Here is a 25371-nt window from a genome sequence, read left to right as displayed (position 1 = left end):
CTAGTACTGTGGCCCCTGATGCTGCCCAGAAGCTGGGCCCCTCTCCCCCCAGTGCCCGGAGTAACACCTCTGACATTTATTTCTGGCCCTCCCACACATCCTGTGACGGCAGGAGCAGTCAACCAGAGAGCTCTGTGGTCTCCCCTGGATGCCCATGTCACCCAGGCTGGAGGATCAGTGTACTCACTCCCTAGACACAGTGATTAGTCCAGGCATGGGCATGTGACCCAGGCTGGCCAATCAGTGCACTCACTCCCTAGACACGGTGATTAGTCCAGGAGTGGGCATGCAACCCTAGCTAGCCAATCAGAGTCCTTCTTTGGGATTTACTATAGACACAGAGAAAGGGATAGTTTCTTTTTTCTCAAGACTTTTGAGCTGTCAGGGCCTTAAAATCCCAAAACTGCTGGAGATTGTTTTACTGCTTCATGGGAAGGACAGTGTGAAGATGAGGCCAAACAGTGGCAGGCAGAGCTGAGAGATGGAGATGCAAGAGACCAGATATTGTCTGCATGTCAGGATCCAGCTATCCCTGAGGTCCATCCCTTAGACCTTTCAGTTACATAAGCCTGTGGCCTCTAGCTACCCCCACCAAACATTCATCCCCTATAGTGTGAATAAAGAAGCTGCTTCCCCATGGGGTCAGATGGCCTCGTAAGAAGCACCCCACAGCTGCGGCTGGGCAGGACTTACCTTGCCGGTCTGCAGGGTGAGGGGGGTGTGAGTGGTAGAGCGTCTGCTGGCTCTGCCGGATGGCTGCCGTCAGCGGGAGGTCCGCCTGCACCACCCACTCCTGGTTGCCATTGAGCATCGTCTCGCCCGGCATGGCAAGGGAGTGCCTCTTGGGGACATCCTTGGTCAGCGTGGCTAAGGACTGCTTGGCCTGGAAGGAGCCGGGAGACAGGCAGACGTCAATGATCAAGGGCACCTCTTGGCCGGCTGCCTGGCCCTCACCCACCCTCACCAGAAAGGCAGGAACTCGACCTCTGTGCCGGGGTGGCTCTGGCTCTGCATGGCGGGCCAGCAGGTCAAACACCTGCACTGCGGCCCTCACCTGCAGGCTTACTTGGGGTCACCCCTTAGTTCCTGCCCAACACCAAATGAGACCAGAACTTCAGAGAGAAAGGAGGTCCAAGGACACACTTATCACTCATTCTTTTGGCTTCTTCAAGGACCAGCTGGGATCAAAATGGGATTATAAGAAAATGGTGTTTCGGCTTTTATCACCTTAACTTCTCCCAAATCCAGTGTGCCATCTCCCCTTCACAAGGTGCTATGCGATGCAGGCTGGGGACAGGGCAAACCCGCAAGCTGACTCTCAGGGTCACCTGACACTGTGTGGGACACAAGGAGGCCCCAGGACAAGTGTGTGGCTGAGCTGGGGCAGGCGGTGACAGTGCCTCTCTGGCGACTTGTGATCTCTCTTAGCTGTGGGTAATCTTCCCTCACTGTATGTGGGGTTTTATTAGAAGTTACCTCAGATTATTCTGGAGAGGAAAAACGTGCATATTAGAAATGCACTGATGCTATTCTTCTCATCACAGTCAACTTCTGCTTATACATGTGGATTCAGAGGGTGTGATCTGAGCGCTTGACGGGCCGCCGCGAGAATAAAGCTGGCTATGAACTCTTGCCAGTACTCTGTTGTCGGTTTTTGGTCTGGCCGAATCCAGAAAGAACTTGCCCAGAGCTGAAATCTGGCGCTATGGCTGGTTCCCCAGGCCCATGCAGGGCAGAGGGGGACAGAGGGAGGGGACCAAGGGGCCACACTGAGACTGCCAGTGAATCTGCCATCCCAGGGCATTGCTGCAGATGGCAGAGCCACTGCGAGTGCTGGCTCTGCCTGATAGGAACACAGGTAAAACGGAAAAAACCTCTTGTCATCTCTCCTAGCTCCAGAACTTTCCACACCTTGCCCAAGGCCCTGGGCTCTTCCTGGCAGAGCATGGGATTCGTGCAAATCCAGCTGAGAAATGGATAGTCCTTGGCTTAAAGCCAGTATACCCTCATCACACTGACCAGCTGTGTTATTTTAGGAACATCTTTGCCTTCTCTGAGCCTCAGTTTCTCCCTCTGTATAGTGAAGAACCAGGACCAAGTAATCTTTAAGGCTCCCTCTAGCACAGACACCCACTCTATGAAATACCCACCTTCCACTGCCATTCCCCTGGAAATATAAACCTATGTGGCAGAGGAAGGCTGATTTGAAGGTGTCAGCTCTACTCGCAAACCAGGTAATAATATCCCCCTGGATTAGCAAACCATCATGTGCTCAGTGCAACAGCCCTGGGTCTCCAGTAGGGAGTGTTGGATTATCTGTGCTGGCCAGAGAAGAAACCAGAAGCCCAGAGAGGTTAAGCGACTTCTCCAAGAGTGCACAGCATTCCAAATGCACTGCACCCTTGACCCCCAGGAGCCTGATTGTGAGCCCTGTGCAGTTTTTAAAGCACCCACATTCCCCTGGGGCAAGGAAATAACCAGCACAAGTGATGCAGACTCTGAGTCCACGAGGCAGAGGATGGGGCACACCTGGTCAGAGCGGAGTCCCCAGCACTTGGACTGGGGCTAGGCACATTCAGTGAAGGCTCACTAAAAATCTGCAGAACACATGGAAGCAGAACTCTACATCTGTGTTGATGGCCCAGGGAATGAGATGCATTAACTTACTACAAGAATAATGGAGCCGCAGATACGTGGGCTGTGTCTCACAGCTGCCGTGTGCTCACAGCAGTCCCAGCATCACGAGACGCGGGTTTCCTGGGACCACATTTGCTTAGCCCTCTGGGTGCATGGGCATCTGGCCTCCTGGGCCTCCGTGTGGTCAGCTACCCTGCTCCCTGGCTTCCTCTGGTCCAATCCCTCTTGGCTGCCTGGCAGGTGGGCTCAGGTAAGAGAAACGAGCTCCCAGGTCTGTCGGCCACTGTGCTGATTAACCCTCAGTGCTGCCCTCTTGCAAACATGCCCAGCCACACACACAGAAAGCACAGAAAAGTCCAAGGCTCCCCCAAAATAAGCAGTCCTTTGGGGCAGCACAGGAAGGCATGGGGAAGAGGTCTGGGCAGGGTCTCTCTCCTGTCCCCACCTGGCTTCCTTCTCCCAGGTGGAGCTTCCTGTTTGCCCGGGCCTGAGAGTGACACCTTTTTGCTACTTGACAACTGGGAGGTCCCATGGCCAGTCCTAGAGGATGGGGTGGCTCTGCCTCTGAGTTCTGAAGCGCTGGAACCTCTCACAAATTTTCCACTCATGGTTTTAAACCCCCAAGACAGAGGTACAGGGAAACGTGGACTGCAGAGAAAGCATGAAAATCTAACTTAAAAATATGTGTGCGTACACACACACACACACTCTTAATGCTTTACTGGATCATGTCCCCATGGCAGTCTACACAGCATTTCTCTGACTAACCTCTTCCACTAAATGCCATGTAATGCTGGGAGCTCCCCTGGAGCCCGACTCCCTCTTTTCCTCTCTGAGTCTCTCCTGTGTCCTGAGCAATCTAAACCTGGAATTTCGAGCTCCTGGGAATTGGTAAATTGGCTCCAATGCAAGCTGTCCCACCACTCCCAGCTTTGGGGGTCTCACTGGTAAGATGGGGAGTGGGAAGGATCATTTCCCCGGAGGTATGCACCATGCTCAGAGCCTGGGCTCTGAGACTGGACTACCTGATTGGATTGTGGCTCTGCCACCTTCTAGCTGGGGGTCCTGAGAGAGGCCCCTCACCTCGTTGTGCCCTCACGCCCCCATCTGTCTGATGGAGATAACATGGCTGCTGTGGAGAGCCCTAGCCTGTGGTAAAACACTCAGTGTCAGCAACTGTTATTATGGAAGTATCTACTTCACAAGGAGTTAGACGCGGAATAATGCCCGTGAAGGCCCAAGGTACTGCCTGGCCTGCTGGCGTGTTCAACACAGAGCAGCCACGGAGCAGCCACCCATGTGGTGGTGGTTCTGACTATGTAAGTCCTTCCTACGATCAGGTGGTAAGATCCAGGAGGCTGGCAGGGCCCTGCACTCACTCACCTACCCTCTGGGTTGGCTGATGAAGGCCCCCCACTGCCTGCAGGGTCTGCAGATCTGGAGGCCAAACAGTCCCATGTTAGGAGGTGCGCCTGGCCCCAGAGGCATGCTGTGAGCACTGCTAGATGGAATGCCTCGCCCACCTTTCAATGGATTCCTGCTTGTCTGGGAAACATCTCCTGGCCAAAGGTTGGGAATAGCAAGGGGCAGGGACCTTCTGAGAAGACGCAAGAAGGTGTGTGGGTGTAGGTCTAGAACATCAGAAACAACAGTGACCATTTATTGAGCATCTGTCGCATGCCTGCTGCTTCACCTCACATCACCAGGGTCCCAGGTGGAAGGTCTTAGAGTCCTATTTTATACATGTAGAAACTGAGGCTCAGAAAGGTTAGGCCCTTTTCATAGGTCACACAGCCAGAGAACGGCAGGACCAAACTGGGACTCTGTTAGAACTGAATGGTCAGGGCACAGACAGAAACACTGACATGACGAATCCCATACGCGATCCTTGAGAAACATCTCACTTTACAGAGGAGTGGGTCTCAGGCGGGCTGAAGCCCTCCAGGGGACCTGAGAAATGTCTGGAGACTGACTGATTTTTGTGAGTGGGAGGGACTACAGTGATCCTCCAGTGCACAGGGTAGCCCCACAACAAAGACTTATCTGACCCTAAATGTCAATAGTGCCGGGGATGAGAAACCCCGTTTACAGAGCACGTAGTGAACATGAGAACTATTTCCTGTTTTGGAGATGCAGCATTGATAGAAAACCAGGCCAGCATGAATCAGGATCCTGGGAGGCAGGACTGGCCTTTGGGGGCGGCCCTCCTGGGGGCTGACAGCCCTGTCTACTCATGACTGCAAAGCCAGAGGGGAAGGCCTGAGGGCCGAGTGGCGGCTGTTAGGGGAAGGGCCTCCTTTGGGCCAGTATGTGGACATCCTTTCAAAGGCCTCCCAAACAGAGCCATCACCCTAAGGAGCACAGGGGACGGCCCAATACCCAGCTCTACCTCTCAACTCACTGGGGGGCTCTGGGTGAGCCTCCTGGACTCTGAGCCTGTTTCCACATTTGTAAAATGGGAGCAAGAATAATGTATCTGTCACTGGAGTGACTGTTAATGGATAAAGGTTTCTTTTTGGAGTGATGAAATCGTTCTGGAATTGCATAGTGGTGATGGTCACACAACTCTGTGAACATATTAACACCCACTGAATTGTACCTTTTAAAAGAATGAATTTCACGGTATATGGATTTTATCTCCATAAAACAACGTATTAAAAAACACACCCCCCACACCCCCAAGGGGCAGGTCCCCGGGTGCCAGCGTGGCTTCATTCATGGTGTAGCCTGGTTTGGTCAGGAGGTGCCATCAGGAAACGTCTCCCCTGAGGGCGGGGGCCTTTGGCTTTTACTCCAGTGAAGCAGGCCCTTCTGGGCTGCACAGGGCATGCAGGGGCCCAGCCCAGCTCCCTGGCAGAGGCTGCACTGGAGCACGGTGCCTGGACAGGGAGGGGCCTGCTCACCCCGCCAGGCTGCCTCCCAGGGCCTCAGTGTCGTGGGTCCTCATCTCCTTGGTGACACCTCAGGGTCACTTAAGAAATTATTCATCACCAGTGATCACCGCCAGGACCCTTGGAGAAGGGGTAAGCAAGTGACCCAACATGCGTCATTTGGGTACCCTGTACTGTATCAGACTCTTTAAAAGAGTGGGGTGAAATTCAAAGGACACAGGGTTCGAGTTCATCCTCCCCAGCAGGGTCCACTGAGCAGACCATTCCATATGGAATCCCAGCTTCCCTCTGACCCCTGTGGCTGCCTTAGCCTCAGCCCATTTCTAAGCCTGGCACCCCCGCCTTCCCACTGCACCACGAGCTTCTTCCCATGTACCCTGTGTGCTTAACTAGCAGAGCGGCTTTCTGTCACTTGCAGCCCAAGGACCTAAGGCACACGTGCAAGGAAGGCAGGCCCTCCCTCTGCTCTCCTGGCCAGCAGGGCTGTGCGGCGAGTGGACACTGCCTGGCGCAGGCAGCCCTGGCAGCCACCAGGTTGTGAGATTCTGCAGAGGGTAGACAACAGAGGGGACCTCAGGTCAGGTGGATGCCCCAACACCGCCGGGTCTGTCACGGCCTAGAGAAGCCCCTTCCCTCTGAGCTGTCGGCACACATGAGCTGTACTGATGTTACAAATCCACCACCCCGAGCTGCAAATGTTTACCCTAACTGTTCACATTTAGCAGGGAGGGTCTGATGCCTGCCAGAGGAGGAGGCAAGAAGCTGAGTTTTGTTGACCAGAATGGAAGTGGGTTAAGCAGTTTGGCCATGACAACAGTGGAGCGGAGATGTGGCTCCCAATCCCCAAATCCTCAGGGTTTCCCATGACTTGAGGCCAGTGGCCCGAGGCAGGGAAGACACGTCAGTCCACACACAGGGCACTGGAAAAACTTGGGAGAATAGGGCCTTGTGTCACCCTGCACCTCCTTTCCAGGTCTGCAGCTTGAAAGGTCTGGGCTGCAGGTGATAACTGGGCCACCAGCACATAGACCCCACTGGTGGGAATTCATTCCTCCCCCAAGCGGGGACCTGCACACCGCAGCTTCCTAGGGCCTGGGCAGTTCTCACCACTAGGGGTCAGCGTCGGACAGGGGACCCAGGAGGCAGCGTGCACAGCTGGTCCCCGGAGAGGCCCTGGGATCCTGACCTGCCCTCAGTGACCCATCGTCCTGAAGGAAGTGACCACAGAAAAGCTTCATGTTGTCGTAACATCACTCATCACGGACAGGCACTGTGCTCAGGTTTCCCTTGCCTTATTCCATTAACTCATCACAAGATCCCTATTTAGACTTGATGAAACGGAGCCCAGGTGGGTGAAGGGTCCTACCCGCCGTCACATAGCTAGGGAGCGGTGAGGGCTGGATTTGAACCCTGAACCGGCGGCTGTCACCACTGTTGGCCGGCATCAGTGCCCTTCAGAAGAACACTGGGTTCTAAGAGCCATGTGGGCCTCCCCACCCCTCGGGGTGCTCAGCACACTCTCTTCCGGCCACCGTCACACCAAGGCCCTGGCAGTTTCAAAGGCCTTTTCAAAAAGGAAGAGCCACGAGCTTCCTGGAGTTTCCCGGCCACCTCTTGGGAAAGGCGGGTGGGATAAAGACCCTCACCACCAACCCGGACCCAGATGAAGGGCACCGAAGCCCAGAGAAGCTCAGTGAGCAGCCCAAGGTCACACAGGAGTGGGAGGACCTGAACTGCAGGGCCACCTCGGTTCTTCGGCCCTACAAACCACCTGGGCTCTTTGTTCCCACATGCAGGCTGTGCACCTCAGCATAAAGTGGGGATATTTTGAAGGCTTACTTTGGATTAGAAAAATGTAATATTTTTTCCTTTGACATAAGACAGTTTCACTACAGATGAAAACAGGACCAAAAAAAAAAAAAGGAAATAATTGTCATGTGTAATCCTACTACCCTGATAATTTTTTGGTGTATTTCCTCTCAAACGGTTTCTAATATGTATATTTTACCAAAAAATGGGCTTTTTTTTTTTTACAGTAGCCTGGGAGTGTGGAAGAGGGGACGATCTCCCAGCAGCTTGCAGCCCGGCCCTGCCCCCCCAGGCTGCTCTGCCCACTCCACTGCACCCCAGACGTGGGTGGGCCAGTGTGGGGCGGCCCTGTCTCCCTGCACCTCGCTGGGCTCCCAGCAGTGCCCGGGCGTGTGAGCGGGCAGGAAGGGGCCTCACCATGGCCAGCTCGGCCTCCAGCTCCTTCATCCGGTTGTCCTTGAGGTCCAGCTGCGAGCGCAGCGCGGTGGCGTGGTCTGTGGCCTCCTTGGCTTGGCGCCGCAGCTCCCACTTCTCCCTCTCCAGCAGGTCCTTCTCCTTGGCCAGGGCCTTGACGGCGTCCTCGCTCTCCTGCAGGGGGAGAGCCCGGGGTGTTAAAAAAAGGGGTGTGGGTCTCCTCGTGGCCTGGAGATACCTAGAGGGGCCTTGACCCCAGACTGGAGGAATGGGAAGGGAGACCACAGCATGTGGTCGGGGCTCCAGATCTGCCGTGAGAAAGTCCTGGGTCTGAATCCTGCCTCCGCTGAACACTAGCTGGGGGACTGGAACAGAGATAAACTGTTAGTAGATGCTCAGTAAATATTTTTTCAATGAATAAATGAGCAGATGAGTGTCACGGGCGAGTTGCTCTACCTCACCAAGCCTCAGTTTCTCCATATTTGAAGTGGTGGGGGGTTAATACTACTTGTTTCAAAGAATCATTATACAGATTAAATGACTTCATATGCAGGAAATACTAACTGGAGTCTGAAAAAAGTTAGGGTCAACAATGGGTTTGCGGCTTTGTTTTCTTGTTTGGTAATGTGTGTGTTACCGGAAGACAGGGACAGAGGAGACATCCGCAGCCCGATTGCCTAGGCGGCCGTGGGGTCCTGCCAGCACCCCACAAGGTCACAGCCGATGATGACACAGGCTGCCCCCGCCCCAGCTAGCTGTTGTGTCTGAACGTGGCACGGTCCTCTGCTGTCCTCTGGCCTTAGCTGTCTGCTCCACACAGCAGGGAAGGGTCCAGCAAAGCCAGTAACCAAGGAGCAGATGGCTTCTTCTGGGCAGTGTGACCTCTGTGGGCAGAGCCAAGTTTCAGAATAGCAGGCGTCTTTCCCAAGAGGAAGGGTCCCAGCAGGGGGCCCTGCCCACCCACCCGATCCTGGACCTCCCATTCACCAAGGCAGGAGTGAAACTCCTGGTGCCCATGTGGCCCAGGACCAGAGAGAAAGACGGCCATCCTGTCTGGCCTAACAGCCCTGTCGCCGAAGGCCTGACTTCCAGATGGCCAGAGATGAGGAGGCCAAGGGAAAACCTGGCCCTTTCTCTGGGGCTGTCACAGAGCCGTAGCCATGGCTTAGGTTCCAGGGAGAGGGAGTCTGGGCTGAATCCTGGTGTTGCAAGGATGGGCTGCAATGCCTACCATGCCTCAGTTTCCTCATCTGTAACATGGGGATTACATATGAGGACCGCGTGAAGTAACCATGCAGAAAGCTCAGCATGCCACCAGGCACACTCACTTCACTCAGGTCCCTGCTCAAATATCCTTTCTGGGTGACCTTCCCTAATATCCGTCTAAGATATTCACAGATGCCATCAGCAGGCACAAGCCAGCAAAAGTCTCCATACCCATGGAGCTTACACTGAAAAGCCACGAGAGCTTACACTGTAGGTGCCACGAGAGCAGGGAGGTGCCGCTTTAGTTCATCAGCATGTACCCGGGGCCCAGACAGCAGCCTGGCAAACAGCAGCTAATAAACACTTGCTGGACGAGTGAGCACATCACGGCTGCCAGGACCGATTACAAAGGCTATCCTACAACAGCTCCCCAAACTTGGGGGAGGGGAGGACAAGCTTTGTGCTACCAGTCCCCCACTTCTCAGCATAGGCTAGTGGAGGTGGTGCAGGGACGATTCCTTCCAGGCATGCTGCTGGCAGCCACAGTCTGGGGTCAGGATGCCTGGGTGTGAGTCTCTGCTCCATCTACTGCAAGCTTCCGGACACTGGCCAAGTTATTTATCCCTGTAAACCTGGAGCGCATCATTTGTGAGACACTGACAACAAGACCACCTCCCGTTGAGATGGTCAGAATGCAAGATACAAAGCGAGAGATGGCGTCACAGGTGACGGTGTGTTCTCCAGTTCTGCAAGCAAGACTCTCCATGCAGGGAAGCATTCCGTGGCTAGTTATTTCTCCTTCCTCTCTGGAGCTGTGTTCAGGTGGGGTCAGCATAACAGGTGACAGGCATGGCCCCCTGGGTCACACCATGGACTAACTCAGCACTTTCCAGCACCCACCCGATGGGGAGCTCCTACCGCCTGGGGGAGGAGCCATCCTGGGCATCTGCCCCTGGTGCTTAGCAGCACGCCTAAATCATGGAAGGGGCCGGGAATGTGGTGTGAGAAACTGAACAACAGGGCAAGGGTTGTTCCTGAGAACTGGCTGGTGTATAAGAGGCTGCCTGCAAAATGTCCTTGAATTAGGAGGAAGGCCCCCTAAGACCCCAGGATCCTTTTCGTCTCTATGTCTCCTTGCAGTCACTATCTCCACTGGTTATGGGAAAACAAGGGTTCTAGGCTGGGGGGAAGGCCGGTAGGGGCTTTGATGTTCAGTCTTGGTGAGACTCTGACACCCCCTCCCTTGATCACATTCCCTGGCAGGAGAGTGGGGGGCTCAGCAGCAAGTCACAGAATGTTCTGTACACACGTCATGTACAGTGCTGAGGGTTTTAGGCTCATTCTTATATTTAAACCTCACAGCTACCCGTGAGGTGGGACTGTTTATCCCTATTTCACAGATGAGTAAACTGAGGCTAGAGAGGAAGAGTAACTTCCCTCGCTGATAGTGTGGGGCCGTGGATGACACACTGGGAGCTGAGGTCCCTTTGGCCTGCTGGCACATGGGACTCCCAGGGAAGAAGGGGAGAGGGGGTGCAGCAAGGTGGGGCTGTTGGGGGACACAGGCCTGGCTGGAGAGGCGTGGTGGGAGGATGGAGGTGGCCTGTTATGAGAGCAGCCTCACTACCCAAGATCACCCTTTGTCCAATCCTCAGCCCCCTGTCTGGCTGCCTGGCTTGCTGAGAGAATGTACCCCCTGCAGGATTTATGAAGAATCCCCAAATTCATCTGCAAACTGTACCCGTGTGATAGGGAATGTTCATGGGGAAGGGGGGAAGCTTTCTGGTATTCACTGCAATTCTGTGAACTTCCTAGGCAGGTGTCAAACCTTTTACTTCTCAGCAGCTTATGCCTGTGCTGACCCCCCTTCCCCCTGGTAGAGCAGAGCCCTGTGGTCTGGCTACCTGCTTCCGGTGAGGCCAGCTGGGTAGGCCCTGGCAAGCTGAGTGGCTGAGCCAAGTATATGGGGCACCTGAGGGTCCCATTAATCCAGTTCATGGGGACATTTATCTTGCACAAAAAAAATGTCTTCTTTGTTAGCAGTTGCAAGATTTTGGAAGAGGCAGAATAAAACCTGAGCTTGTGGCTTTAGTTTTCCCAAGTTAGCTCTCAATATGTGTCCTTGGGTCAGTCACCAGACCCTGCAGAGCCTCAGTCCTTCCATCTGTAAATCGGGGTTGGACCCAACAATGATTAAAGATCATCACAATGTTGCTGGAGTGACTTTCCACATAACAACGTTTAAGGAAGTAATTTTAAAAAAATGAGTGTTTTCTGAATTTCATTTTTTTTAATGAATCTCACAGGTCTTGTGAGGCCAGCTCATATGAGTGACACTTGACGCTCAGCTCTGGCCACCTCTGCTGCCCGTGGCTGCTGCAGCTACAAGCCTTCTGATTACTTGGCAGCTTCAATCCCACCCCCAACGTTGGCTGGACTCAGGGGATGCCCCCAATTACCTGTGACTTTAATTAAAAAAAACGGTACGGTGCTGGGGGAAGGTGGCTCTCCATGGGAATTTTATTTTCAAGTAAGAACATAATTATCAAAACAAATTTGACACTCCACTGAAAGACAGGAGGTGTTTGCTATTAAGGCCTAGGCTGGGCACAGTGCCACTGAAACACCCAGCATACCATCCATAGCTCTCAAGGATGGCATGACTTCTCTGTGGCCCACTTTGGGTTGCTGTATAAACCATGAACAGTGGAAAAAATTCGTTTGTTCATCTAAATACATACTGAGCAGCGTGTGGGAGCCCAGCATGGGCAAGCAGTCACTCGGTGGCTCTGGAGCTGGACTGCCTGGGTTTTTGCATCCTGTCCCCGCTTTTCGTAACTGTGGGATCCTGTGCGAGTGACTTTACCTAAGTCTCAGTTTTCACCTCTGTAAAATGGGAATATTAGGGACAATCATACTTCACAGGGTCGCTATTAAAATAGCACATGTAAAGAGATTAAGGCAACGTCTGCACACAGTAGGTGCACAACAAATGTTTGCTATTATTAATATCATCCTGTGTCAGCCCTGCTAAGGTGGCCTGGGAAGATGGCCATTATCATGATCATTGTTAAGGGTATAACACCATTTTTCTGATCCTCTTAGCCTTTTATCAACACGACATTCCCTCTTTGCTTTTCTAAATCTGGATCTGTCCTCCTTCAAGTCATGTTCTCAGGGGACATGTTCTCCCACACTGGTTCCCAGATGCTTGAGACCTTCTGGTCTTCTATAAGGTCTTGTCTGGGTTACTCTTCTGCATGGTTCTTGCTTCTCCACTGAGACTCCCATCCTCCCAGAGGCAGAGCACGTGACTGGCCGACTGGGGAGCTTCTCTGAGTTCACCAGTGGGGCCAACCCCAGGCGGAAGAAGATGGGGGGCCCCAGAAGGGTTCTGGAATCCACTGTGGGATTTCCATGATCAAATGCCTGACTCTGAATCCCCAGAGATGATGATAATAATAATGATGATGATGATAATAAATAACAACAAGTATATTTTTCGTTGCTGTCATTTCCCCGTTTCAAGGATGAGGCCACACAGCTACCAGGTGCAGAGATGAGACTGTCATCCAACTGTCTGTACCGCCCTGCCTCCCAGGCCAAGTGTGATGATTAATTCTGTGCCAATTTGATGGCATGGAGCACCCATATTTTTGCTAAACATTATTTCTGGCTTTGTGAGGATGTTGCCAGATGAGATTAACATCTGAACTGGTGGCCTCAGTGGACGGCCCTGCCCAGTGTGGGTGGGCACCATCCAACCTGCTGAGGGTCTGGACAGAGAGTAGAGGAAGGGAGTGACTGCTCTCTGACAGCTGAGCCGGGATATTGGGCTTCTCCTGCCCTTCAACTAGGATCTATAATGTGCTCTCCAGGTTTTTGGACTCAGGCTGGGTAGTACACCTGCTTTCGTGGGTCCTGAGCTTGCAGATGGTAGACTGTGGGAACCCTGGCACATCAAGGAAGCTGATGATGTGGGGACAGGCCATGTACAGGTCAGCCTGGGAGCCAGCACATCACGGGCAGCAGGGATGGCTGTGTCTGGTTCTCCCGCCCCTGCCCTGGGTCCCCTCCCCTCAAACAAGGGTGACCAGGTCCCCCTGCTGATGGGCATGAGGCCCCTCAAAGGTTCTCCCTGCCTCATGTACTGAAGGACCAGGCTCCCTTGGGACTTGCTACAGCCCCTCCAGCTGGGGAAGGAGAAAGGGGAGAGGTGGACAGAGAGACGGGCAGGTAGTGCTGTAGTCAGAATATATGTCCTGCCAAAAACCACATGTGGGAATCCTAACTGATGGTATTAGGAGGGGCTTTTAGGGGGAGGTGCTTAGCCAGAGGGGTGGATCCCTTGAGAATGTGATCAGTGTCCTTATAAAAGACACCCAGGAGTGCTCCCTCACCCTTTCACCACGTGAAGACACCGCAAGAAGCCTGGAAGTGGACCAAGAAAGCAGGTGGTCTGCTCACTGCCACCCCCCATCTGCAGCTGACAGGCATGGGGAGGCCCCAGAGGGACCAGCCTGCCTGCTGTGGAAGGATGAGGCAGGGGAGGCCGGCCCCCAGGGTGGCTGAAGGCTGCAGGCCAGTCAGAGGCTGCAGGCGGCCTGGCCTGCGGAGCCCTCCGGGCGCTGCTTCCACCATGGACAAGGCCTGCACACCTGAGAGGTGAGGGCAGACACTAGTGAAGGCCCAGGCGGGCTGTAGGGATGAAGCATTTAGATTGAAATGCTGGCTCTGACCCCCTGGCCTTTCCACTCTGGCTCAGAGAAACACAGGGGAACCCACTCATGTGACCAGCCTGCTGCCACGAGCCATTTGAAGAACTGCTCAGACCTTCCATGGCTGATGAAGGGGAATGAACCTCTCCCACCTCCATCTGATCCACAGAGTACTTGATCCTTGGTCACAGACATTGTCATATGGTGTCATGGCCCTGAAGAGTAGTTTTCGGTAGTTTTTTTTGCCCTGCACACCAGAGGGTTGCAACTCTTTCTCTGCAGACACAGTGACTCATTAAGGCCTGCTTGGTGGAGGGGGTCTGACTCTTTTTTCCCTGAGTTTCAGTGCCCTCTTTGGCATGCCCACACCACACATACCAGAAAATACCTTTGCGAGTCAGTCATCCGACCATAAACTCCTACTCACTCCACAGAGCCCAGTTCATTTGTCACCTCCTCTGTGAAGCTTCCCAAGACTCTCTCCCTGCAGGCAGGATTTCCTGCTGTCTCCCTGGGGCTCTCCAGCTCTCTTCACATGTTTATTATGGTATTATTAATAAGACAGGAAACTAACATTTACTGTGTGGTTACTATGCCCTTGGTGCCATGCTGGGTGCCCTGCACCATCATCTCATATAGTCTCCCCACAGCTCTACAGGGTCTGCACTGTGACTGCTGTTTTACACATGAGGCAGTGGAGGCTCTGAGAGGTTGGGGGAGATGCCCAAGGGCACACAAACAGGGAGCCTGGAGTGGAACCCAGGCCAGCCTGGATCCGGAGCCCACACTGTCACCAGCTGGTGCAGTCACCATCCTGTGCGGGCTTGTTTGCCCAGGAGGCAGAGAGTTCCCCAGCTAGAGGCTGCGCCTGCTTCAGCTCAGTGCCCAGGCCCTCCTAGATGCATGGCAGGCCTCCCACGGCGGGCACGGGAGACGTGGGCAGTGTGCCTGCTTTGGCATTCAAAAGGCCAGTCCTTGTGCGGGGCCTGCAGGCAGGCAGGGAGTTGAGGGGGGCGCGGGGGTGTCTGCGGAGGGGGAGGGGAAGGAGGCGCGGAGGGAGCAGAGGGGCGGGGCCGGCCCTGACCTTGCGGTGCTGCTCGTAGTTGCGGATGAAGTCGCGGAGCTGCTCCTCGCGGCTCTCCAGCGTGGCGTACAGCTGCTGCATCTGGCTCATCAGGTCCGTCTTCTCGCCCTTCAGGCGCTTCCGGTCGGCCTTCATGGCTGGGGGGCAGAGGAGCAAGTTAGTTCCCGAGACCCTCGCCGTGTGTCTGACCCCCGATGCTGGGAAGGGTCACTGCCTCTAGCGAGAAAACAGGGGTCAGAAAGACGAAGTTTCTCTCCCAAGCTCCCATGTCACTTTGCGATATTGGCAGAATTAGAACCCAGGCCCGCCTGTCTCCAGAGACCCTATTCTCACCTGCCTGGTTTACTGATCCAACCAGGAGGGCAGCCCCTTACTGACGTCTTTCCCAGCCCTGAACTGACTAGGTCCCTGGTGTGAAAGAGCTGCAGGCTGGTGAGAACGCGCCCTCGCGGCCCAGGAAGCTGGTGGAGCCCTGATTTCCTGTCGGAATGAACCCCCACGGTCCACTGTGAGCCCACCAGAATGACTCAGCCCGGCCCCACAGTCCATCATCACCCCGTTTCCTCCACAGGGAAAAGGATTTGATTAAAAACACACAGCAAGATAGGATACCAAAAGGATGCACAACAGAAGAAAAAATAGGCAAATTGGACTTCATCAAAATTTAAAACTTGTGTTTCAAAGGAGAGCACCAAGAAAGTAAAAAGACAACCCAAGGAATAGGAGAAAATACCTGCCAATCGTATATCTGATAAAGGCCTTACATCTAGAATATATAAAGAACTCCCACAACTCAATAATAAAGACAGCCCAATTAAAAAGTGAGCAAAGGATCTGAATAGATGTTCCTCCAAGAAATGGCTAATAAGCACGTGAAAAGGTGCTCGACATCATTAGTCCTCAGGGAAATGTGTATCAAAACCACAGTGAGATACCACTTCCCACGCACCAGAATGGCCAAAATAAAAAAGGCAGACGTAAGTGTTGGCCTGAATATGGAGAAACTGGAACTCTCAAACACTGCTGATGGGAATGAATGAAAAGGTGCAGCCATTGTGGAAAACGGCCTGACACTTCCTCAAAGCGATTACACACAAAGTTGTCTATGATCCAGTAATTCCACTTCTAGGCATGTTACCCAAGAGCAATGAAAACATCCATCCACACAAAACTCATATATAAATGTTTACGGCAGCATTAGTCATAATAGCCGAAAGCTAAAACCACTCAAATGTCCATCAAATGATAAATGAGTAAGAAAAATGTATATCCACACCATGGGCTATTATTTGGCAATAAAAAGAATCATGCTTCATGCTACAACATGGATGAACCTTGAAAATATTACAGTAAGTGAAAGACGCCAGTCACAAGATGCCACATACTGTATGTATGATCCCATTTATGTGACATGTCACAGTAGGGAAATCTATGGGGACAGAGAGGAGATTGGTGGCTGCCTAGGACAGCTGGACATCCAATCCCGCAAACTTCTTCTGCCACTAAGCTTCCAGGTGCGCCAGGAGGACTGAGACCTTGGGCTCCTGGACCTGTGTTCAACATAAGCTGATGTCCTCCTGGCCCTGAAGGGTCCCCCTTCATCCTCCTGCCCTATACCCCCCTCCCCTGGGGTGGAACAGGGTAGAGGCAGGTCAGCTGCGGCTGTGTCGTCATGGGCAGGGCGCCATGCGGAGATCTGTGGAGTGGGGAACCTGGGTCTTGGATGGCCCTTTAAATTTTAGCTTTGAGCTTCCCGGCCCCACAGCTGGACCTGTCCTCTCCTGGGCGGACTGTCAGAGCAGCAACTTTAGATCGCCAGGCTGGACTCCGGGCCTGCAGGGCTGGGACCTTAAAGGACCAGGACAGCAGAGTGCATGGAGGGGACACACCTCTCTCTTCAGTCAGGCTTGGGTGGTCCTACCAAGCCCCCAGAGGAGGGGAGGGTTGGGCTAGTTTTGTGCCCTGTACCCTAACATGGTATGAACCTTTTAGGAAAACCCAGCATGTAAAGTGGTAACCTTGGTCACAAGGAATCTTCCAAGAGCCCTAGCTCAGCTGACACTGAGGAAGCGGAAATTTCCATCTGCACTCTCTCACTCCATCCTGGCGGCGTTCCTGTGAGAGGTGAGGGGTTTTCTCATCCTATTTTACAGGGGAGGAAACTGAGGTCACACAGCCAGTAAGTGGCAGAGCTGGGTGTGAACTGGCACCTGATGCTCAGTCGAGGCGGGTTTCAGACTGGTGGGTGCAAGAACAAGAGGGGGGTACTGTCCAGGGATGTGGCTCCCGGGAGCTGCTGCCCCAGGCCAGCTCGGCCTGCAGCTTCCCAGCGGGAGCCTCCACCCAACTGGAGAGAAGCTGGAGGTCTCACGGACCCACCCTGTGGAGCCACGCCTCTGCCCTTTGGAGACCAAACCTCTGGGGCTCTGATTTTAGCCCCATCTGGATGAGAACCAAACTCCAGACAGCTCTTAGCAACTGGAGGCTCCAGGCGGTGGCCTGCCCTGCCCTCCAAAGCATTCCTGGGCCTTTCTCCACTTTTGCCAAAGGCTGTGGACGGGGCAAGGTTACAGTCTTGCTGGCCTCCACTACCTCCTCACGGCTCCATCCTTGCACTATCTGTACGTGTGCTGGAGAAGCTGGGTAACCGTACTGTCCACCGGTGGGGTTGTGTATGCATGCTCCGTGTGTTGGTGGCCTTGGTGATGGGGCAGGGGCTATGCCTCCCCCATCTGACTGGGGCTTCCTGAGTGCAAAGGCTGGATGTCTGCCTTCAGATTAGGAGCTCCTCCCTAAAGGAGAACAAGAGCTCCCCCAAACTGCTCGATTAACCACTTTCTGGGTGTCAGGCTCCCTGCTTGCTGTTGTGAAAGGGGTGGGGATGAACAGGATATGGTCCCTAGCTTTTGGGTGGCTGACGATGTGACAGAGGACACAAATCCATGGACATGTGGATGAGACACTAATCTCCATCCACCCTCCTCTTTACCAAGAGAACCCCAGTTTTGTTTGTGGCCAGTGAAAACACTCAGCTTCCCAAACTCCCTTGTAGCTAGAGGGGCACGTGTCCAGTTCTGGCCTCTAAGATGTAAGCAGAAGTCTACCGGATCCACTGTTTTCTTTATAGTGAAAGGTCATAGTACACTGGCAGTAACTCTCGCCTTTTGTTCTTCCACTTTCTTCCTGCTGGGAACGTGGATATGACATCCTGAGGCACAGCAGCCATTTTGCAACCCAAGGATGAAGACCCAAGCTGACAACAGGAGCAGACAGACAGACAGAAGGGGCATGGATCCTTGGGGCACCATCGGGGCTAGGACTCCTTATGGCAAGAGGAAAATAAGCCTGTTTGTGGGATCGCCCATTGTGCGCAGCCTAACGCATTCCTAGCTGACACATCTAGGCGTGCTGTGGGAAATGCCAATCCACCCCCTCTGCCGTAAAAGGCTTCTCTTCACGGATCCTTCACACGAGCTCTCCTTGGGGTCTCTGCTCTGACCAGTTCCTGACGGGCTGAGGACTGAGAAACACTAAGGCTGAATCTCAGGGAATGAATGCCGAGTGGAGATCACTTAAAAATGAAAGTAAGGTACCTTTAGACCCATGGTGCGAACAAAGAAGCCGCTGTGTGTTTGCCACAGCTGTCCAGAGGCGCACACGTCCGCAACCCACTCAAGAACGCTCGCGGCGGGGCAGGACCCGGGAGCACCTTGAGGTGGGAAGGTGGGTGTGTGTCCCCATCGAGCCCGAACGTTCCCAGGTATCCGGGTGCTGTGTCACCCCGTCAGAAGGGGGGCCCCTGAAGGGAGGTGCTAGCATTGCCACACCTTAAGAAAACAAGGAGGTTAGCATGATGGATCCCTGGGAATAAAATTAAACCACAGACACAGAGCTATGAGATCATACAGTGCAACGCTTCCTTCTTCCCTTCTTCCCGGGCCTGCTCTTATCTTTCCTGTTCGGATGCTCTCCCAACGTTCCTGCACGCAGGATGAGGCTGGAAGGCTCCCTGTGTGGACCAGCTTCCCAGTCAGCAGGCTTCACCCAGGCGTGTCCCTTCCAGTGGCCAGGCCACCAGAACCACTGCCGTGTTGACAGGGGACGTCATACCCGGAGGGCCCTGCACAATCATGGAAGACCAGCCCAGCTCCTGGGAACGCGGAGACTCTGGGCTGGGAGGGAGGGGCTTGTTTTTCTAACTCAGAGGAGGCTGGTTGCGCCCTGAGACTCGGTGTGACCAGAGCCCCAATCAAGGTGCTTCTCTGGGGATGCCGTTCTCTTCAAGCTTCTGAGGTGGGCCTTTCCACGGCAGCCCCTTCTTCCCTCCCCGGCTGAGGATGCCACAGCCCCCCCGCTCAGGTGTGGGGCCCAGCGGAGCAGAGTCAGCCCCAGTTTAACTGTGGCAAGTGCACATCCTGGCAGGTGGGGACCAGACAGACAGAATGGTCTCTGCAGTCACCCCTCTGCTCTCGCCTCAGGCAAAGCACACCCTCACCTCCCATGAACAGGCGGAGGGGGGCTGCAGCCAACATGTGATGAGAACGGGACAGGCTACTCGTTGGCTTCTGAGCTCCTGGAGGCAGTGGGCCTGGAAAGTAAGGGATTTTATGGGGGCACTTTTGAGCTTGCGGGGGCTTCTCCTTACCCACTGAGGCAGTGCACAGAGTGAGAACCTCACCAGGGAGTGAGGACCAGGCTCTCAGCTTTCCCCTCTATGAGCCTCAGTTTCCCCCTAGGATGAGCATGCTTGAGTCTGAGAGATTCCTTTGGCTTTTGGGGTCCTAAGAGACTTTGCCTCAACCACTACCCCACACACGTCCAAGGCTTTGGCTGACACCACACGGCGGGGCAGGATGCGCATCAGTCTGGGGTCAGAGGACCTGGCTTCTGCCCCTGGCTCTGAGAACCTTGAGCAGTCTCTCCTCCTTAACCTCTCTGAGCCTTGATTTCCTAGATGTTCAAACACTTCCCATGTGCCAGGCACAGCTCTCAGCCCCTTACAGGTCACTTAACTCCCAGGACCACCTTAAAAAGTCATTCCACGTCATAGATGAGGAAGTGGGCATGCAGGGAGATGAGGAACCTGGCCAAGCAGTGAATGGCAGCACCCTCCTACCCCACTGCTCTGCACCCACAAATTCTCCAGCCCCCAACCAACCCCGCCCAACCTCAGTTGGCCTCCTTGGCAACTCGGGAACTTGTGCTGGGGGTGGGGCTGCATCTGCCTTACGGAGGATGAAACTGAGGCTCAAATGAGTAGACCCTGGACTGGCAACCCTGACTTCTGACCTTGAACCCCTCACACTCCTTCATCAACATCGCTGTGAACAGCAGGACCTGCACTGATCCACAAAACCAGTGGATGATACAAAAATTCCCATTAGTTCCTCCTGCTACAAGATGCTGTTTCTGCAGCTGGCTTACAGTCCCCAGGGGCCTTTCTGAGGTTTCCATTAAAGGCTGTTTGACATTCTTGTGCATGCCCCATGACTGCTGGAAGGAGTGTGTATGTGTGTGCGTGTGTTTGTGCATGCACGCACATGTGCATGTAAGTCAGCAGCTTTTAAGGAATCTTCTACCACACACCCCCTACTGCCTACAGAATCCTCAGTCAGCCCAAGACAGTCTCATTCCACACGGTCGGGTTTCCCATTAGTCTGAGCTCAAAAGACTGTGGGCTTGGTTCTTGATCGTCCAAGGCCAAGAGACTTTCTAAACATTTCCAGCCTGGTGGACCCCGGGACAGCCAAGGGCTCAGAGGTGGGGAGGGGTGGTGGTGGGCGGGGTCAGGCAGAGCTCAGCCTGTGTAAGATAATCCCAGCCACTGCCAGCAGGGGGCTCTCTTTCCTTTGCACTCCACATTTCCCACCGGTAGAGCCTTCAGCTTCTACAAATTCTGGGGAAGGAGGGGTGGGCAGGTGGGAGGCAGAAAAGCCTGGCAAACCATTCTGAATATATACCTACCAAACTGTTCTTTCAGCTCAACTTCCCTTTACAGATGGATGAACTGAGGCCCAGAGAGGGAAAGAGACTATCCTATATCATATAGTGAATCAGCCTTACCAGGTCTCCTGATTCTTAGGCTAACATAGTTGGGTTAAAAGCGTTGGCTTTGGAGTCTGCCTATCAAAGTTTAATTAAGCCTCAGTTTCCTCATCTGTAGAATGGGGACTGAAAGCATAATCATTTCTGCCCTACACGGAATAGACTGCCATATACTGAAGAAACTGGCAGGTGCAGACATCAGCATTTTGGGAGAAAAGAAGCTCAGAGAGACCCAGCTTCAAATACACCGAAACCTGGATTCAGTCTGGCTTTTACCCCTTAACCGGCTGGAGGGTATCTGCATGAAGATACATGGAGACATCGCATGTAGCTTCTCTGAGCACTTTTCTCAGCTGTTAAGCTGAGGATGATAACTTCTACCTTACAAGGCTCTCTTTAACATTCCCCAGCACCTGAGTAGGACAGGTGCTTATTAAATGGCTCTTTTCCTGTCTTCCAATTCCCGGTGGCCCCAGGAGATAGAGGTTGACTTAACCAACTGGCTGGATTCTTAGAAAAGGTTGTGGAGAAGAGGCCAGGGTAGGGAAAAGGGACACAGGCCAGGGGAGCAAGTGAGTGAAAGGCCCACAGACTTTCGGCGCTGGTACAGGCATACACTGGTTTATTCCAGATTTTCCTATTTGAAAGCTGAGTTCAAAACAGGTTAGAGTTCAACCTGCTTTGCTGAGGCTAAGTCAGGGGGTGCTCAGCTGAGAAAGTAAAACCAACCAGCCATTTGGAAAACTGGCAGCCACCAGTGGCAGCTGAGAAGACTACCCACTGAGGTAGGCCTGGCCAGACATGGGTGGTCTGGGGTCTGACCTGGGGCAGCTCTGCTCCTCATGAATGGAAACCCCCTGTTCCTTTTCACTGCCAGCTGGAGTGTTCTGAGTGGCTACCATGGCAAGTGAGTGGCAGAATTGGCACTTGACCCCAGTGCTTGGATGTTCAGGCCCATGATCTTTTCAGAATCCCCGTGGCTCCTCTCTCCACACACAGTCTAGAAAGTTAGGTAGCATGACCTTTCCAGCCATTTGGAAAGGTCCTCCTGCCCAGAGTAAGAAAGGCAAATATCTGAATACAGGTTTTCATTTTCCAATCCTGTGGTTGTGCAGACATGACTAATCAACCAGGATCTACAGGAACCTGGGTTGATTGGGGATGTCTGCTGTGGCATGGGAGGGAAATTCAGACCTGCCAGCTCTGCCTCAGTTAGGGAGGCAGATCCATCACTGCTTGACCAGAGTTGGCATGTTTGAGAATGGTTTAGTGAGCCTTCTCTGGGCCAATGCTGTGCCAATTACTGCTGCACTCCATGGAACCAAGGTCAACTCCATTTAACCAAAAGAGCAAGAAACAATTCACTCAACTGGTGGAAAACCAGTCCATTCACACTGCTGGTATGGTGGCAAGCATACTCCAACCTGCATGCCCAAAGGTGAGGGAGCTGACTTACTTTCCTCAGTTGGGTCAAAGGTGAATGAAGGATTACTGGGTTTATTTACATATTTTTACGTCCACCCCTCACTAGCAATAAGCTCCTTGGGGACAGGGACCCTCCCTGCCTTGCTCACTACTGTATCCCCAGCATCTAGAACAGTGCCTGGCACACAGGGCTCAGTAAATACTGACACCCTGACTCTTGAATGAATGACAAGGAGGACAGCCCAGAGAAGAGCGGGCACCAGCTCCATGGCCCTCACCAAGCAGCACCCAGTATTTCCTGAGTTCTTGCTTCCATGGGTGGGACAGGGCAGGCTAATTCCCTTGTGCCCCCTGACAGAACCATAAGCCTTAGCATTCTGAGCTGGCTGCAAAATGGCTGCGGTTCTTATCAGAATGCTTGGGGTTCTGCGGACTGTGTCCACGACCATGTCACAAGGCTCCTGCTATGTCCCAGGCAGGACTCAAGGAGACTCAGTGCACCAAAGCTTCCACTGACCCAGGGCACCAGTAGAATATTAAGGTGCTCAGGGCTGGGGAGGAGCCCAGACACTGTGTCCCTACCACAGGTGAGCTCCGGTGTCTGGAGCGAGGTGACCTGGTTTCCCGTGGGGCTCCCCTGCCATCAGCCAATCCCGTGGTCCCTCTGAGCTGGCTGTTGAGGCTGCCATGTGAGGACGGGCCAAGAGGCCTGCTTTTCATTACAAGAGCTCCCTTGGACTGGCTGAGTCCTCTGCACCTGGCACGTGCCTTTCACTGGATTCTTCCTGGCGTCCATGAACATGCAATTCTCTCCCACATCTTGAACAGACACCCAGTGTTCAAATCTCTTTCCTTCTCCAACTCTCATTCCATTTCTTTTATTCCTTTTGGGGCAAAAAGTATTTAAAAGGACTGAGCACCCTCATGCCACCGTGCCCCCTCCCAGCCTCTCTGGCACCCCTGACCTCACCCCCTGCTCTCCTCCAGGTCACAGGTAAGCACACCTGCTGAGCCCCCAGGCGCCTGTCTCCCATGCTGTTGGCACAGGTGATACTTTCTACACTTGCCCTCTGGCCCCACTCCCGGCTCCTCTCGGCCTCCGGCTGCTCCGTCGTGGTCTCTGCTGACCCCCCTCCTCACTCCTGAGCTCCAGGCATTGGCAGCCTCGGCCCTTCTTTCCCACTGTTTCCTGGCTGGGCTCCTCCGGTTTCCCAGCTTTAAACCCAGCCACATGCTGATGCCTCCCGGCTGCCGTCTCCAGCGGACCTCACCCCTCAACTCCACGCCCAGAGCCCAGGGCGCACCCCCCATTGAGAGTCTAATGGCACCCCCAACTCAACATGTCTGAGCAAGTCCCCAGCCAGCCCCCCCACAACCTGCTCCTCTTGGTCTCCCCAAACTCAGTTCATGGAGACCTCAAGCTTGCAGTTCCTCTGGCCCCAAACTCCAGAATCTTCCTCGATTCTACTTCTCACATGCACGGCACCCAGTTCATCACAAGTCAGGTCAGCTCCACCTTCAACGTGCTACAAGAATCCCACCACTTCTTAACCAGCCCCCTGGCTGCATCACTGCTAACCCCCGCTTTGGTCTGTGGCAAATCAGAGGGATTGGTCCCCTTAAAATGCAAGTGAGATCACATCACTTCTCCGTTCCTCTCCAGCGGCTCCTGTCCCCCTCGAGGGTGAGCACAGAGTCCTTGGAACAGTCCACAGGGGCCATGTGATCTGATCGGTCATGCCCCTGCCCCCATACTTCTGACCTCCCTGCCCACCGCCCTCCACCTGCCCACGTCCCTCTGCTGCCACCGGCTCCTGTGCTGTTCCTGTCTCATGCAGATGCCCTCCTTCCTCAGGATCTTTGCAGTGGCTGTTCCCTTTGCCCGGAACAGCCTCCTATCCACGGGGCCCCCCTCTCTCCCTCCTCTAGGTCTTTGCTCAAATGTCTCTTTCTTTGCAAAGCCTTCTCTGGACACGCCCCTCTCTTCCCTCTGTGTTTTTCTGCCTTGAACTTGCTACCAGGCCACCCCATGTACTCTGTGTTTACTGAGGGGAACGGTCATTCAAGTGCCTCTGTCTTTCCGCCGAGGGCTCCCGGCCTTCTCCCCTCAGCGGCATTCAACGAAGCTTCTTTCTGTGTTTCCAAGTGTGTGGCTCACGCCTCCTCTTGCGCACAAGTGCCCACTGTGCTGCCAGCCTGCCCAGCCCCACAGGCATCTGTACCAGCTGCTGAGAAACCAGACTGACAGCTCAGGGCCTCCCAGCCTAGCCTCGAAGCCTCCTGAAGGCCTGGGCCTCACCCAGCAGTATTTCCGGAGCCAGCATTAGACATGGCCCATGCAGAGGAAGAAAGTGGGAGACGGGTGTCTTGGGGGCTTGAATAGGGCAGGGAAGGCACTGTGGCCACAACTGGCAAATGTCACACTGCCCCTTTCCCTGATTCTCCAGCTTAGGGGCTCAAGGGGGGACCACTCTACCCAGGGTGGAACATGCACCTGGCCAGAGGGCCCATCAGAGAGGAAGTGTGGGTGAGGGCCTAGAATGCACACCCCACCTAGAGGGGGCAGCTGTTCTAGAACCGAATGGGGCCCAGCACTGCTGACTTTTCCAGAGAATTCCAAACGCTAGTAATTTCTGTATGTTAAAGGTCCCTTTATTTTTCAATATTAGGAATTGATCATGATAGCCAACCATGTCTGTGGGCCTCGGGCAGCTGCTGGACTGCTGATCTGAGCAGGTGTCTGCAGAAGATGGAGCACTGGAGGGATCTGGGCTCACCCACGGCTGAGGCACCTGCTCGGCAGACAAAGCTGGGGTTAGAGCCTGGCTCCTCTGTTCACTAGCTGCGTGACCTTGGGTAAGTTCCTTAACCTCTCTGTGCCTTTCCCCACAGACATAAAGTGGAGATAACAGTTTCTACCTTATTCTACTGTGGTCAGCAGTAAAGCAGAGCAATAGCTCTGACCAGACCAATGATTGCTTGGCTCTGCGTTTACCGTTCTAAGTGGCAGCCTAACTGTGGAGCTGTCCTGGAGGGGGCTAGGCAGTCTTGAGAGGGAACTGGCATCCTGCCGGGGAGGCTCTGAGACCACCAGTGACACTGCCTTGGAGCCTGAGCAGGGCGGTGATGGGAGGACGGGCAC

At 54.0% G+C, this 25371-nt stretch overlaps 1 protein-coding gene across 9 annotated transcripts in view; it reads right to left on the bottom strand.

The window, feature by feature from the left end:
* Nucleotides 1–25371, bottom strand: part of KAZN (kazrin, periplakin interacting protein) — a 1058126-nt gene that overhangs the window by 46887 nt on the left and 985868 nt on the right. For all 9 annotated transcript variants that reach the window (XR_012129999.1, XM_073233240.1, XM_073233242.1 and 6 more), the window contains 3 exons: nucleotides 14760–14896; nucleotides 7755–7925; nucleotides 694–883 (listed from right to left, as the gene is read on the bottom strand). Coding sequence is in view for 8 of the 9 variants with exons in the window: in XM_073233240.1 (XP_073089341.1) it covers nucleotides 694–883; nucleotides 7755–7925; nucleotides 14760–14896 (498 nt within the window). In the remaining variant the exon portion in view is untranslated. The remainder of the gene's footprint in view (nucleotides 1–693; nucleotides 884–7754; nucleotides 7926–14759; nucleotides 14897–25371) is intronic.

The sequence above is a fragment of the Manis javanica genome, chromosome 4 (genome assembly GCF_040802235.1).
Source record: "Manis javanica isolate MJ-LG chromosome 4, MJ_LKY, whole genome shotgun sequence".
Taxonomy (NCBI): domain Eukaryota; kingdom Metazoa; phylum Chordata; class Mammalia; order Pholidota; family Manidae; genus Manis; species Manis javanica.
The sequence above is the reverse complement of the archived record's forward strand: the minus strand, read 5'-3'. Positions and strand labels throughout refer to the sequence as shown.